The sequence below is a fragment of the Coregonus lavaretus genome, assembly GCF_964263955.1.
Source record: "Coregonus lavaretus genome assembly, chromosome: 4".
In the NCBI taxonomy this organism is placed as follows: domain Eukaryota; kingdom Metazoa; phylum Chordata; class Actinopteri; order Salmoniformes; family Salmonidae; genus Coregonus; species Coregonus lavaretus.
Genome location: NC_139991.1, coordinates 60,428,736 through 60,445,072, shown reverse-complemented (window position 1 = coordinate 60,445,072; position 16,337 = coordinate 60,428,736). Strand labels below are relative to the sequence as shown.

General features: G+C 44.9%; 2 protein-coding genes across 2 annotated transcripts; one reads left to right on the top strand and one right to left on the bottom strand.

The window, feature by feature from the left end:
• The first annotated feature begins 9,895 nt into the window (after window positions 1-9,895).
• Window positions 9,896-14,341, top strand: LOC311127978 (ras-related protein Rab-7a). The gene is made up of 6 exons (XM_084159894.1): window positions 9,896-10,087; window positions 10,836-10,914; window positions 11,280-11,406; window positions 11,811-12,029; window positions 12,214-12,342; window positions 12,726-14,341. The coding sequence occupies exons 2-6, from the start codon at window positions 10,862-10,864 to the stop codon at window positions 12,810-12,812; spliced, it is 615 nt and encodes a 204-aa protein (XP_084016020.1). The 5' UTR covers window positions 9,896-10,087; window positions 10,836-10,861; the 3' UTR covers window positions 12,813-14,341.
• A 99-nt stretch (window positions 14,342-14,440) lies between these two features.
• On the bottom strand, window positions 14,441-15,407 carry lage3 (L antigen family member 3). Its single transcript, XM_084159895.1, has 3 exons — window positions 15,332-15,407; window positions 15,060-15,188; window positions 14,441-14,913 (listed from the first exon to the last, which is right to left on the bottom strand). The coding sequence occupies exons 1-3, from the start codon at window positions 15,379-15,381 to the stop codon at window positions 14,799-14,801; spliced, it is 294 nt and encodes a 97-aa protein (XP_084016021.1). The 5' UTR covers window positions 15,382-15,407; the 3' UTR covers window positions 14,441-14,798.
• Between the last annotated feature and the right edge of the window lie 930 nt (window positions 15,408-16,337).

Here is a 16,337-nt window from a genome sequence, read left to right as displayed (position 1 = left end):
AACAGGCCCTCCGATTTGACACATTGAACTCTATCTGAGAAGTAGTTGGTGAACCAGGCGAGGCAGTCATTTGAGAAACCAAGGCTATTTAGTCTGCCAAGAAGAATGCGGTGGTTGACAGAGTCGAAAGCCTTGGCCAGATCGATGAAGACGGCTGCACAGTACTGTCAATCAATCAATCAATCAATTTTATTTTATATAGCCCTTCTTACATCAGCTAATATCTCGAAGTGCTGTACAGAAACCCAGCCTAAAACCCCAAACAGCTAGTAATGCAGGTGTAGAAGCACGGTGGCTAGGAAAAACTCCCTAGAAAGGCGAAAACCTAGGAAGAAACCTAGAGAGGAACCAGGCTATGAGGGGTGGCCAGTCCTCTTCTGGCTGTGCCGGGTGGAGATTATAACAGAACCATGCCAAGATGTTCAAAAATGTTCATAAGTGACAAGCATGGTCAAATAATAATCAGGAATAAATCTCAGTTGGCTTTTCATAGCCGATCATTAAGAGTTGAAAACAGCAGGTCTGGGACAGGTAGGGGTTCCATAACCGCAGGCAGAACAGTTGAAACTGGAATAGCAGCAAGGCCAGGCGGACTGGGGACAGCAAGGAGTCACCACGGCCGGTAGTCCCGACGTATGGTCCTAGGGCTCAGGTCTCTCAGTTGGCTTTTCATAGCCGATCATTAAAGAGTTGAAAACAGCAGGTCTGGGACAGGTAGGGGTTTCGTAGCCGCAGGCAGAACAGTTGAAACTGGAATAGCAGCAAGGCCAGGCGGACTGGGGACAGCAAGGTGTCATCATGCCCGGTAGTCCTGACGTATGGTCCTAGGGCTCAGGTTCTCAGAGAGAAAGAGAGAACGAGAGAATTAGAGAGAGCATACTTAAATTCACACAGGACACTGGATAAGACAGGAGAAGTACTCCAGGTATAACCAACTAACCCCAGCCCCCCGACACATAAACTACTGCAGCATAAATACTGGAGGCTGAGAAAGGAGCGGTCCGGAGACACTGTGGCCCCATCCGAAGAAACCCCCGGACAGGGCCAAACAGGAAGGATATAACCCCACCCACTCCGCCAAAGCACAGCCCCCGCACCACTAGAGGGATATCCCCAACCACCAACTTACAATCCTGAGACAAGGCCGAGTATAGCCCACAGAGGTCTCCACCACAGCACAAACCAAGGGGGGGGGCGCCAACCCAGACAGGAAGATCACGTCAGTAACTCAACCCACTCAAGTGACGCACCCCTCCCAGGGACGGCATGAAAGAGCACCAGCAAGCCAGTGACTCAGCCCCTGCAACAGGGTTAGAGGCAGAGAACCCCAGTGGAGAGGGGAACCGGCCCGGCAGAGACAGCAAGGGCTGTTCGTTGCTCCAGCCTTTCCGTTCACCTTCACACTCCTGGGCCAGACTACACTCAATCATATGACCTACTGAAGAGATAAGTCTTCAGTAAAGACTTAAAGGTTGAGACCGAGTCTGCGTCTCTCACATGGGTAGGCAGACTGTTCCATAAAAATGGAGATCTATAGGAGAAAGCCCTGCCTCCCGCTGTTTGCTTAGAAATTCTAGGGACAATTAGGAGGCCTGCGTCTTGTGACCGTAGCGTACGTATTGGTATGTACGGCAGGACCAACTCGGAAAGATAGGTAGGAGCAAGCCCATGTAACGCTTTATAGGTTAACAGTAAAACCTTGAAATCAGCCCTTGCCTTAACAGGAAGCCAGTGTAGGGAAGCTAGCACTGGAGTAATATGATCAAATTTCTTGGTTCTAGTCAGGATTCTAGCAGCCGTATTTAGCACTAACTGAAGTTTATTTAGTGCTTTATCCGGGTAGCCGGAAAATAGAGCATTGCAGTAGTCTAACCTAGAAGTAACAAATGCATGGATTAATTTTTCTGCATCATTTTTGGACAGAAAATTTCTGATTTTTGCAATGTTACGTAGATGGAAAAAAGCTGTCCTTGAAACAGTCTTGATATGTTCGTCAAAAGAGAGATCAGGGTCAAGAGTAACGCCGAGGTCCTTCACAGTTTTATTTGAGACGACTTTACAACCATCAAGATGAATTGTCAGATTTAACAGAAGATCTCTTTGTTTCTTGGGACCTAGAACAAGCATCTCTGTTTTGTCCGAGTTTAAAAGTAAAAAGTTTTCAGCCATCCACTTCCTTATGTCTGAAACACAGGCTTCTAGCGAGGGCAATTTTGGGGCTTCACCATGTTTCATTGAAATGTACAGCTGTGTGTCATCCGCATAGCAGTGAAAGTTAACATTATGTTTTCGAATAACATCCCCAAGAGGTAAAATATATAGTGAAAACAATAGTGGTCCTAAAACGGAACCTTGAGGAACACCGAAATGTACAGTTGATTTGTCGGAGGACAGACCATTCACAGAGACAAACTGATATCTTTCCGACAGGTAGGATCTAAACCAGGCCAGAACTTGTCCGTGTAGACCAATTTGGGTTTCCAGTCTCTCCAAAAGAATGTGGTGATCGATGGTGTCAAAGGCAGCACTAAGGTCTAGTAGCACGAGGACAGATGCAGAGCCTCGGTCTGACGCCATTAAAAGGTGATTTACCACCTTCACAAGGGCAGTCTCAGTGCTATGATGGGGTCTAAAACCAGACTGAAGCATTTCGTATACATTGTTTGTCTTCAGAAAGGCAGTGAGTTGCTGCGCAACAGCTTTTTCTAAAATTTTTGAGAGGAATGGAAGATTCGATATAGGCCGATAGTTTTTTATATTTTCCGGGTCAAGGTTTGGCTTTTTCAAGAGAGGCTTTATCACTGCCACTACTGTCTATTATCGATCGCGGTTATAATATCGTTTAGGACCTTGAGCGTGGCTGAAGTGCACCCATGACCAGCTCGGAAACCGGATTGTATAGCGGAGAAGGTACGGTGGGATTCGAAATGGTCGGTGATCTGTTTGTTAACTTGGCTTTCAAATACTTTCGAAAGGCAGGGCAGGATGGATATAGGTCTGTAACAGTTTGGATCTAGAGTGTCGCCCCCTTTGAAGAGGGGGATGACCGCGGCAGCTTTCCAATCTCTGGGGATCTCAGACGTTACGAAAGAGAGGTTGAACAGGCTAGTAATAGGGGTTGCGACAATTTCGGCGGCTAGTTTTAGAAAGAAAGGGTCCAGATTGTCTAGCCCAGCTGATTTGTAGGGGTCCAGATTTTGCAGCTCTTTCAGAACATCAGCTGTCTGAATTTGTGTGAAGGAGAAGCGGGGGGGGGGGGGGGGGGGGGGGGGGTGGCCGGGGTAGTGGTAGCCAGGTGGAAAGCATGGCCAGCCGTAGCAAAATGCTTGTTGAAATTCTCGATTATTGTAGATTTATCGGTGGTGATAGTGTTTCCTAGCCTCAGTGCAGTGGGCAGCTGGGAGGAAGTGCTCTTATTCTCCATGGACTTTACAGTGTCCCAAAACTTTTTGGAGTTAGTGCTACAGGATGCTAATTTCTGTTTGAAAAAGTTAGCCTTTGCTTTCCTGACTGCTTGTGTATATTGGTTCCTAACTTCCCTGAAAAGTTGCATATCGCGGGGGCTATTTGATGCTAATGCAGTACGCCACAGGTTGTTTTTGTGCTGGTCAAGGGCATTCAAGTCTGAGGAGAACCAGGGGCTATATCTGTTCTTAGTTCTGTATTTTTTGAATGGGGCATGTTTATTTAAGATTGAGAGGAAATTACTTTTAAAGAACAACCAGGCATCCTCTACTGACGGAATGAGATCTATATCCATCCAGGATACCTGGGCCAGGTCAATTAGGAAGGCCTGCTCGCTAAAGTGTTTTAGGGAGCGTTTGACAGTGATGAGGGGTGGTCGTTTGACCGCGGACCCGTTACGGACACAGGCAATAAGGCAGTGATCGCTGAGATCCTGGTTGAAGACAGCGGAGGTGTACTTAGAGGGTAAGTTAGTCAGGATGATATCTATGAGGGTACCCATGTTTACGGATTTAGGGTTGTACCTGGTAGGTTCGTTGATAATTTGTGTGAGATTGAGGGCATCTAGTTTGGATTGTAGGATGGCCGGGGTGTTAAGCATATCCCAATTTAGGTCACCAAGCAGTACGAACTTATTTCTGGAAAGGTGGATTTTTAGAAGTAGAAGCTCAAACTGTTTGGGCACAGACCTGGATAGTATGATAGAGCTCTGCAGGCTATCTCTACAGTAGATTGCAACTCCACCCCCTTTGGCAGTTCTATCTAGACGGAAAATGTTATAGTTGGGGATGGAAATTTCAGACTTTTTGGTGGCCTTCCTAAGCCAGGATTCAGACACTGCTAGAACATCAGGGTTGGCGGAGTGTGCTAACGCAGTGAATAACTCAAACTTAGGAAGGAGACTTCTGATATTAACATGCAAGAAACCAAGGTTTTTACGGTTACAGAAGTCAACAAATGATAGCGCCTGGGGAGTAGGAGTGATACTGAGGGCTGCAGGGCCTGGGTTAGCCTCTACATCACCAGAGGAACAGAGGAGGACTAGAATAAGGATATGGCTAAAGGCTTTAAGAACTGGTCTTCTAGTGCGTTGGGTACATACAATAAAGGGGGCAGATTTCCGGGCGTTGTAGAAAAGATTCAGGGCATTATGTACAGACAAGGATATGGAAGGATATGAGTAAAGTGGAGGTAAACCTAAGCGTTGGGTAACAATGAAAGAGATAGCATCACTGGAGGCACCGATTGAGTCGGTCTCCGCGTGTATGGGGGGTGGGACAAAGGAGCTATCTATGGCAGGTTTAGCTGGGCTGGGGGATCTACAGTGAAATAGTACAATAAGAAATAACCGAAACAGCAATAAGCAAACCATATTGACATGGGAGAGAGGCATAAAGCAATCACAGGTTTAATTTGAGAGAGCTAAGACAACAGCTGGTAATGGCGACACAGTTTGGGCTGAGGCTAAACATAAACAGGATGCGGTACCGTAAAAAGGAACAGTCCAGCAGGCATCAGCTGTATAGCTGAGTTATCATAAGGTCTGGTGAACAGCAATAGGATAGTTCAGAGGTAGTTCGGGGGCTGCTAAAGCACTAGCGAGCAAGAGGCCACGGCTAGCGTGTGCTAGCGGACCGGGGCTAGCAGATGGAATCTTCGTGGTCGACGTCATAATGGGAAGCCTGTTTTAACCACATCAGACGATTTCGTCGGCAGACCAGTCGTGTTGGATCGGCGGGGCTCCGTGTCAACACTAGGTGGTCCCGTCCGGTTGACAGAGAAGTAGATAGCTGGGAGATGGGCCTAGCTAAGGATGATTAGCCAAACCACAACGTCCATTTTGTTGCAGCTAGCTGGTAGCGATGAATCCGGAGTTAAAGGTCCAGTGATTCAGTGATTCCGGCAGAAAAACTGATATGTTCTGGGTCGATAACGCGCTGTGCAGACAGTGCAGACTGGCCGAATAATAGTCCAGGCTAGAGCTGGCTGGTAGGTGGTGCAGGCCACGGACAATGGTGAAAAACCTATAACGGTAGCTAATAGCAAGTAGCTAGTTAGCTGGCTACTCCCGTCCGGTAGACCGAGAGGTAGATAGCCGGGATATGGGCCTGGCTCTAGGCTAGCTCGAGGCTAACTGATGCTTGCATCGGGGGCAGTGGTGATTAGCCAAACAGCAACATCCATTCGGTTGCGGCTAGCTAGTTGCGATCCGGTGATTAATGTCCAGTGATTAAATTATTCCGGCAGAAAAATCCAATGTTCTGGGTGAAATACCGCTAACTGTGGCTAATAGCAAGTAGCTAGTTAGCTGGCTAGCTAGTTTCAACTGGAGATTCTAGATAAAAGGTAAGTCAATAATAGAATCCGTTCCACATTGAGTGAGGCGGGTTGCAGGAAAGTATATTTTGTAGAAGGATGAAAAGTCTGATAGGGAAATATGTACGAAAAATACAAAAAAAACAGGGTATTTACAGGCTATTTACAGACACACGACAAAAACAGGACTGCACTGCTACGCCATCTTGGATTCCCAAAGCAATCCCTAATATTTTGAAAGTATGATGTTGACATGATCAGTCCAATCAAAGCTACTGTAGATATAACGACTTAATTTTATCTGTGGCAAATGACCTTGAGCCTTCTTGGATGGGCACTTCTAATGTAACTCTATGGCAGCACCCATGGGGCTTGAATTTTCGAGCTCTACCCTTAGATTTGGCGGTGACGTAGTGTCCCCATGAGTGACAGAACACTGAACCAATCACGGCGCAACTAAAGGACATTACCAACCCCTACGCTCCGTATTTTCCGCTGGCTGCCCCACCACCACAGAAAGCACTGAGCTAGGCTGAAACAACTGCATTTTGGAGCTGCCTTACTCAAGAAAGCAAAAAAGAGACCATGTTTGTATGCGGCTTTATTAGTTCCATTTTTTTAAATATATTTTTTACATTGTTTGCAAATTGTTATGTGACACCTATTAATGCCAAAATAACATGCAAAACAGGCAACCCCCCAAAACATTTTTTACAATTTGTTTTAATTTTTGCTCCAAATGTGGGGCTTGAAACAGGTGGGGCTCTGCCCCACTTGCCCTGAATGACGGGACACCACTGTACAGGTATGACAGTCCATCATTGTTGCAGTCATTGAAGCAGTTAGCTTCTTAACTAACCACCTGCTAATAATTGGTATTTGGCATCTCCATTAGCGCAAGGCAAGAGTGCATGAAAATCGTGTATGGAATGGCGTTTTATTTCACACAAAAAGTGTTAAGGTGTTTTGTTTTTCCAACTGATATTCAAGACAAAAACAGTCAATTCATGTATTGTTTTGGAATGAATATAACATGCAGGATTAATGTAGGCATTACAAGAAAGACTGAGTAATAACCAACAGGTTGTTGGACACAGCCCTCCTGAAAAACGGAACATATTTGGTTAGTAGAACCCCAACTGAGTATTTTCCACCCCAGTTTATTTGAGACAGGTAGTAACGCTTTTTCTATCAGTGTGTGGTCTTGCAATAGCTAAAATATGAAATCACATTAATCTGCTTTTGGGCCACATATTTGCCACATACAGTATTTGGAGATGGGCTGACATCGCCTACAAGTGTGATCAGGGATTTCTATTGGAGAAGCAGTTTAAGCCTATCTTTATAGTCACATTATAATACCCATAAAAAATAGCAGTCAAACAGGGAAATGGTTCCAATTGTTTTTCCACCATTTATTTTACCCATAGGGGATTTTAGAAACACTTAAAATAAGGGCTGTGTTTCGTGTAGGCTTAGCCTGGCATGATTTTTGATAACCGTGTAAATCTGTTTCGGGCTCTATTTACTCACAGATTACTCACAGGCCCCGTGTAGCTCAGTTGGTAGAGCATGGCGCTTGCAATGCCAGGGTTGTGGGTTCGATTCCCACAGGGGCCAGTATGAAAAATGTATGCACTCACTAACTGTAAGTTGCTCTGGATAAGAGCGTCGACAAAAATGAAAGAAAAAAAATGCTAGTTAACATCAAAGTAGATATCATGCAAGACTACAAATCCCTGTAAGAAGCTGCACGTCATCTCTAGCTGACACCTTTGCTAACAGGTATTGTGTAATTTTAAAACTTGCCCAAAACAGTTGACAGAATTGTCAATTTAAAGAAATATAGCCAATGTATTCATTACTACATTTAGCTAACATTACACAGTTAATCCAGAGATTCTTACCTTTGCCTCGATTCGGCAGTCTCGTCCAGATCATCATGGTATTTCTAGTTCTGTATGATAGCCACATTAGCAGCTAATTAGCGTTTCATTTTTGGGGGATAAATACAGGCAAATATATTGATAAAGTAACCTTGGTAACCTTGGTCCTCTGTAGCTCAGCTGGTAGAGCATGGGGCTTGTAACGCCAGGGTAGTGGGTTTGATCCCCGGGACCACCCATACACAAAAAATTTATGCACGCATGATTGTCCAAGAGAGGTTTAGATGGTTATCAAAACGTCACACCAGGCTAAGCGTACACACAAAACACAGCCCTTATTTTAAGTGTTTCTAAAATCACCTATGGGAAAAAGGAGTGGAACCATTTCCCTGTTTGACTGCTAGCTTTTATGGGTATTATGACTCATACTGTGGAACTCTATACTGTACTGTCTTTGGCTAGGTCATTAGGGGTACGTTTCTCAAAAACATGGTGTCTGGACCCTTCTGTAACATAGATTTGGTTGTTAAAAAGAGAACTTCTCCTTGAATTACCTGATTGCTTTTCACATCTCCAGTCATGGAAGACCAGGCAGCTAGAAGAGAAAAAGGGGTGACAACTGAGACTGAGACAACTGAGACTGCTCTTCTCTGTGTCACGGAGGCTCTCCGCACTGCTAAAGCTAACTCTCTCTCCTCTGCTCTTGTCCTTCTAAACCTGTCTGCTGCCTTTGATACTGTGAACCATCAGATCCTCCTCTCCACCCTCTCCGAGTTGGGCATCTCCGGCGCGGCTCACTCTTGGATTGCGTCCTACCTGACAGGTCGCTCTTACCAAGTGGCGTGGTGAGAATCTGTCTCCGCACCACGTGCTCTCACCACTGGTGTCCCCCAGGGCTCAGTTCTAGGCCCTCTCCTATTCTCGCTATACACCAAGTCACTTGGCTCTGTCATATCCTCACATGGCCTCTCCTATCATTGCTATGCAGACGACACACAACTAATCTTCTCCTTTCCCCCTTCTGATAACCAGGTGGCGAATCGCATCTCTGCATGTCTGGCAGACATATCAGTGTGGATGACGGATCACCACCTCAAGCTGAACCTCGGCAAGACGGAGCTGCTCTTCCTCCCGGGGAAGGACTGCCCGTTCCATGATCTCGCCATCACGGTTGACAACTCCATTGTGTCCTCCTCCCAGAGTGCAAAGAGCCTTGGCGTGACCCTGGACAACACCCTGTCGTTCTCCGCTAACATCAAGGCGGTGACCCGATCCTGTAGGTTCATGCTCTACAACGTTCGGAGAGTACGACCCTGCCTTACACAGGAAGTGGCACAGGTCCTAATCCAGGCACTTGTCATCTCCCGTCTGGTTTACTGCAACTCTCTGTTGGCTGGGCTCCCTGCCTGTGCCATTGAACCCCTACAACTCATCCAGAATGCCGCAGCCCGTCTGGTGTTCAACCTTCCCAAGTTCTCTCACGTCACCCCGCTCCTCCGCACACTCCACTGGCTTCCAGTTGAAGCTCGCATCTGCTACAAGACCATGGTGCTTGCCTACGGAGCTGTGAGGGGAACGGCACCTCCGTACCTTCAGGCTCTGATCAGTTCCTATACCCAAACGAGGGCATTGCGTTCATCCACCTCTGGCCTGCTGGCCCCCCTACCTCTGCGGAAGCACAGTTCCCACTCAGCCCAGTCAAAACGGTTCGCTGCTCTGGCACCCCAATGGTGGAACAAGCTCCCTCACGACGCCAGGACAGCGGAGTCACTCACCACCTTCCGGAGACACTTGAAACCCCACCTCTTTAAGGAATACCTGGGATAGGATAAAGTAAACCTTCTACCCTCCCCTCACCCCACTCCAAAGAAAGAAGAAAAAAAAACATATTGTAAAGTGGTTATATCACTGGCTATAAGGTGAATGCACCAATTTGTAAGTCGCTCTGGATAAGAGCGTCTGCTAAATGACGTAAATGTAAATGTAAATGTAATTAAAGATAAAGATAAATATTATATAACTTTGATACAAACCTACCAGATAAAGTATATTCTTATTGCCATGTAAGGCTCATTGTCAGACTGACATATTCTTCCAAACATGGAATGTCAAGACATTGAATACAAATACATTATACCTACTGTAGCTATTTGATGCAAAATGTGAAGGGCGTTCATTGGTTTTGACTTGGAGACACGTCAGCCCCTCGTGACTCTGCCAGCAACAGCATAACAAAAAGCGGAAGTTCTGAGCTAGCTAGCTAACCTAGGTTTTATGAAGCTGGATAACGTTAGCTAGATGGTCAGGATTTTCACTTTCACATTTGGAAAAATAGACATAGATCCCGGCAAACTGACATAAGGGACTAAATTGTTCATTTTGTCCCTGTGCCGTATTATCGCCGTTTGATTATTGAACAGGTAATGTTAACTGGTCGACATTTTTTATTTTTACACCATCTGTAGCTAGCTAGCTAATGTTAGCTTGCTTGCTAGGCACTTTTAGCTAGTTCGCTACTAGAACATTTGTGTTTGTTGGGTTTTCTGTGACAGTCCATATAGTTAGCTAGTTAGTACTTCGATGATTCATAAGTTTAGCTAGCTAGATACATCTGTTTTACACATCCTGTTGCATATTATCAGCGTGCTTGGTTGGTATCAAACAGCATGAGCCGCTAGCCAATTGCTAACTAGTTAATGTTAGCTGTTTGACAGCTCTTCCTCGACAGTCTGCAGACGACACTGCAGTGTGACCAGTCGGTAGCAAACTTTAGCATACGCTACACTGCCTGCCTGGTAACGTTAATGTCACATTTTGTGTTATACAGTTGGTAAGATCACCATTTTAGTAAGTGGTACTTAATTCGATTTTTACTATGCCGTATAAAGCTTTCTAGCTAGATCGACTATCGTGTCGACAAGTTATCTTACTACATATTTAGCTAGCTGGTATGCTAATTTGCTAAAGGTTCTTAGCTAGTAAACTCGTAAATCTGTGTCACATGATGTGTAAATAAGTTCCCTTTAACAATGTGTCAATAACACTGGAGCCCTGTGTCTGTTTTCACAATTAACCCAATAGCCTACTGTGTCTTGTTAATGACCTAGCTAATGCCAGCTACAAGTCCAACTAGTTTAGTTGACTGTTGTCCCCTCTGTCTTTTCTCAGCATAATTACGTTAGTCCCAGGGAAAGATGGCCTCCCGTAAGAAGGTGCTGCTGAAGGTGATCATCCTCGGAGACTCTGGGTGAGTGACAAGGGCCCAGTTTTTCAAAAGTTATCTGGACCCCACCTATCAGAGGATTAAATGCATAGAAATAAAATGAATAGAACAGACTAATCATTGACTTGAATGGGGACTCCCGTACTATTCATTCTATTTCTATGTATTTCATCCTATCCAAAATCCGGATAGATAACTTTTGAAAAACTGGGCCCAGAAGATCATGGTGTTTACACAACTAGATGTCACTTATTTTGTAAAGAAGTCAGGACCTTTATGGCACAGGTAGTTGTGCAGGGGGTCAGTGGTTCAAGGCCTTCTCTGGCTGTTCTCCTAAATCGCTACAGTTCTAAATGTTTAGTAAAGTGTGTGTGTTGGTGTGTCCCCAGGGTAGGGAAGACGTCTCTGATGAACCAGTATGTAAATAAGAGGTTCAGTAACCAATACAAGGCCACTATAGGAGCTGACTTCCTCACCAAGGAGGTGATGGTGGATGACAGGCTGGTTACCATGCAGGTTGGTCTCGTGTGTGTGTGTGCTACTATATTATTAGCCTAGTCATGAGTGCTTACCTCTGCCAGATATGTCATAGTGTGTTTGAATCAGAGATTGGTCAAATTTCATCCTGTGATTAATGAGTCATATAGTTTTATTCTCGTTCTCTCTTTTTGACCTCTTACGCATCTCTCCCTTCATCCCCCCCCCATGTTGCAAGGCACATTTCTGTGAAAACAGACAATACAATACAATGCTATCTTATCTATCGTATCTTACTCTCTCATTCCCCCCTCGCTCTTTCCCTACTCATTCCGACCCTCTCGTTCCCTCTCTCTTCCTCTAAGTGTAATCACATTTTGAAAACGATACAACAAAGTACTAAAATGCCAAAAACATAGTAATCAACATATCTCTCCTGACAGATCTGGGACACGGCGGGGCAGGAGCGGTTCCAATCTCTGGGTGTGGCGTTCTACCGTGGGGCTGACTGCTGCGTGCTGGTCTATGATGTCACAGCGCCCAACACCTTCAAGACGCTGGACAGCTGGAGGGACGAGTTCCTGATCCAGGCCAGCCCCAGAGACCCAGATAACTTCCCCTTTGTGGTGCTAGGCAACAAGATTGACCTTGAGAACAGACAGGTAGGTAGGTGTGTGTGCGTCCGTCCATTGGAGAGCCAGAACAGTCAGGTGGTGGAGCGTAGGCAGTACAGTCAGACCTTGTCAAATGTTTGTTGTGGCTACAGAGATGGTTCCATTTATGAGGAAGTGTGTATGACACAGTGGTGTTAATGATATCATGGTGTGTTACTGTTATGTTGTCTAGGTGACGACAAAGCGTGCCCAGGCCTGGTGTGCCAGTAAGAACAACATCCCCTACTTTGAGACCAGTGCCAAAGAGGCCATCAACGTAGAGCAAGCATTCCAGACCATCGCCCGCAACGCCCTCAAACAGGTACACACACACAAAATATTGCCTCAAGCAGCCACAGGGAACACCTGTCCAAATATGCCCTCCTTACACACTGGTAGGCAGAGCACATGTTTAGAACCCCCCCCCACCCCCTCTCTCTCCTTGGCTGGGAAACACCTGTTAGACTGGTTCACTGAGGCTGCTCTGGAACTCATGTCATTGTCAAACTCTGCAAATGTACCTACTCTAAGAGTATGTATTAGGCTGTTTTTAGAGAAGGTTTGAATCCTAATCAACCCATCCAATGTGACTATCTGTTTTAAGTACAGCAGATCCTATCGGTCTCACCAAAATGAGGAAGATTGTTTTTCTTTACAATTCTTCTACTTGCTGTTTTTGCACACTGTCTGTCTGTGTGTGTGTAGGAGTCTGAGGTGGAGACATATGACTTCCCAGACCAGATCAAACTGAGAGACGACCAGCCCTCCTCCAGCGATGGCTGCTCCTGCTGAGACCAACCAATGACCGATGGACGGACGTTGGATGGAGGAGAGGACCGGGAGGACATGGGTACATCTCAGTAGTCCTCCTCCTTGTCTCCTTTTTGTCCTCTGCACTGGTGTGAAAGACTGGGACAGGTGAAGCCAAGGCCATCTCCCCACAGCCTTCCCGTGTTCTCACATCAGTGCAGATGAAGGAGAGGAGGCCAGGGGAGGATCCACTTTAGACTATTGAGATGCACCCGATGGACAGAGGCGGGGGGACACCCCCCACCCCACCCCATACACATTTTTCTTAATTCTCTGTCTCCCATGGCGACCTGACCAACAGGAAGGAGAGGAGAAAGCCCCACTTGCACAGCATCACTTTTTAATAAGACGGAAGAACCGTTGATACTATGGAAAATACAATCATGATGCTCCTATTATAATACTTTCTAATAATATTGTCATGTCTTAGTTGTTGTTTTAATTGTTTCATCCTTTCTGTTATACTGAGGTATAGACTGTTCGTCTATCTGTTTGTGATCAAGGTAGAAGTTGTCATTAACTACAGATCTAGGATCAGATGACTCTTGCCCGAACCTATCCTTAACCATTAGAGGGATTGGTTAGGAGCAACTCTTACCTACTCCACTCGCTCTGTGCCTTTCATCTCATGACAAGTATTACTGCGGCAGATCTGTCTTATCGATCTATATATACAGTATATGTGTTATTTTTCTGCCTTTCAGCAGTCCTTATGTTGCCAAACAGTCAACCCCTAGACCCTTTCTTTGACATTTATATTTGAATCAGTTGTATTTCATAAGTTTGTCTGTTTTTAAACAGTTGTGTAGAGAGTGCTAAGCTAACTAGATGCAGTGGAGGGAAATATGTTTAATCAGAAAATGACGGTGTGCACTGACATTCTCTCAACCCAACAGCAACATCAGTTCTGAGTACGTTCTGTTCTTTTATACTGTATTTAGTTCTGTACATTTTTTGTTTTGTTAACCATACTACACAACTATATCCCTGTATAGGTCGAGGCTGGTCATACCTTTATGGAATGAGGTCATGAGATGAGCAATCGCCATAGGCCTGTCTCAAGTTAAACCCTAGCTCGCTCCCACAAGGCCCCTAATACATCAAAAATCATCTGATTTGTGTAAGCAGTGTGGTTCTAGTGAAACAGTAGTTTCTGTCATATTGCTTATACCACTTCTCAGGTCTACCAGGAGGCTATCTAGAAGTGTCTAGGGTTTGGAACCCATATCCTCTGCCCTAACAGTAGTGTGCTGCGCCTCTCTTTGGGCCAATTGATCACCTCTCTTCCATTCCACTGTCTTAAATCTGCCTTCCTATTCTACACCATCAACTAGCGTCGCTGTATATTCTAGTAACAGAAATAATTTGTCTCGTTCATGCCAACAACCAATGAGCAAAAATCCTTAGTGATCTGTCTACGTGAAGATTTTAGGACAACTCCTACTTCAACTGTCATCTTTCATTGCTTATCTCTTCTCCACTGTAAAACATAAATGTTTACTTTATGGAAATGTGTCAGTTGTCATTTTTTGTCTTAGTATTATTGGACCTGCAGGCCCACTGCTCTAAATGACATTCTAACGAACCAACTACAGAAATGTCGCAATGGCGTAAGAGAATGCAATTTTTATTCCTTAATACAAATCATACAACATGAACCAACTAAATACATAGTCAAATATAAACAAGAATCATCCATCGCTGAAATAAGACAATTTCTGTGTCTTAATAAATACCACTGGTACTTTTTCTATGATTGCAATCACAGTGTTTCTAGTTCCAGTTCCTTCTATTTGAATAGCAGAGGATTGAAAGTGGGACATGTCGCTCTATACCGAGGTTCACAGCATGCTTCTGCTGGGTCTGTCGACCAGAGAGACCCCCTATGTTCAGCATAACACTGCTTCTCTTGGTTCTCCTCTCTCAGGTCAATGTAGAACAGACAGAGACTGCTGAGTGCGTGAGTGGTCACTGAGGCACAGGTGGTCCGAACAACTCCATGGTTTCCATCACCAGGGAGAGGTGGTCCATAAACGACCCCACAGAGACACGCAGGATACGGGCCTCATCTGCCCTCCACCTCCTTATGGGGTACGGTGAGAGGTACGTAAGACAGGAGATGGTGAAAGAAGAGATGAGGGAGAGGGATTCACATGACCGGTCAGTATAAACAGTAGCACTCAACAATCTTGTCTAGGCCTACAGTAGTACCATACAGCAGATACTCACACAGACAGCGTGCTGCCGGAAACCGTAAGCTCCTTGCTGATGCCTCCTTTCCGGGGCTCGCGGTCTGGGGAGAGGGACTGGAGCGCGATGGACGCTTCGCGAGTTGATGGGAACGGGACGTCCAGAGCACTGCGGAACTGTCAAGAACGCGTTCACTCTCTTCCATTTTAAATTATCAAAATATGCATACAATGTCAAAGAGGCCCTACAATCAACAGTTGTTAATGTCAATAAACGTTATATTGACGTTTTATATGTGGTAAAAAGGATACAATTCCAGTGTGCCTTGCTTGTGTTTGTTTTCCGTGCAGGGTGCCGCCATGGTGGTTATTCTAGTAGGTAAATCTAGTTTTGTCGACCACAGATTCCCCGTGAATGCAACGGATAGATATTTAAAACATGATGTGGAGATTCGTCACGATTGATGACTACAATGTTGTGTTTTCAGCTATCTAAGAAGGTGGATTTGCCCACACAAAAAAATACCAAAACGTGTTAGCTGGTGTCATCAATCTTATTAATCATAGGACTATTTATTCAACATATTCAGCTTGAAACATCTCAAGTAAAACCTGTGATCATGTGCATGGTGTCAAGGCTATTATTTAATTATTGTAAACTAATCGCCCATATATTTATGGAAAAAAAGATCCAAACTTTTATGCATACGTGCACCGCACTATTGGCTATTGTAGAAATTATCCATTGAGTGTTCGGTTATAAATCTTCACTAGAGCGCAACCGGCAGATGGGGAGAATGTGTCTGATTTCTCTCTCCATCATCTGAAGTTTCCACACCTTTAAAATTACCGTTTTAATTCACATTCGTCGCAGTCTCTGTTTGATTATCCTATCCTGTTCGCTTTTCACATCAGTTATAAATCAATTGACACATGACGAGATTAGAGATCGGCACACAACTGTGAATAGATCGTTAACAGGAGGAGCGGGCACGCGCTTCTTGTTCGCTCACACCTAGACCTCAGCGCTTGGACAGAGGTAGGACAAAAAATTGTACTCCTTCAAATGTATTTTTCTAATAACTGCATAAACTTGACGTTCCCAAAGTATCAGCAAGTGGTTTACGTGTGTTTACATATTTCAATTAGATTGTAACCTGTATGTGCATATCATTATTATATTTCAATGTATTTATGTTTATGGGATTAACCAGTGAATAATCAAGGATTTTGCATGTGGTGGAACTGTCCCCAAAACTCACCTAATAAACTATTTATTCCCCATTCCCGTGTGTGTGTGCATGCAATGTGTGTATAT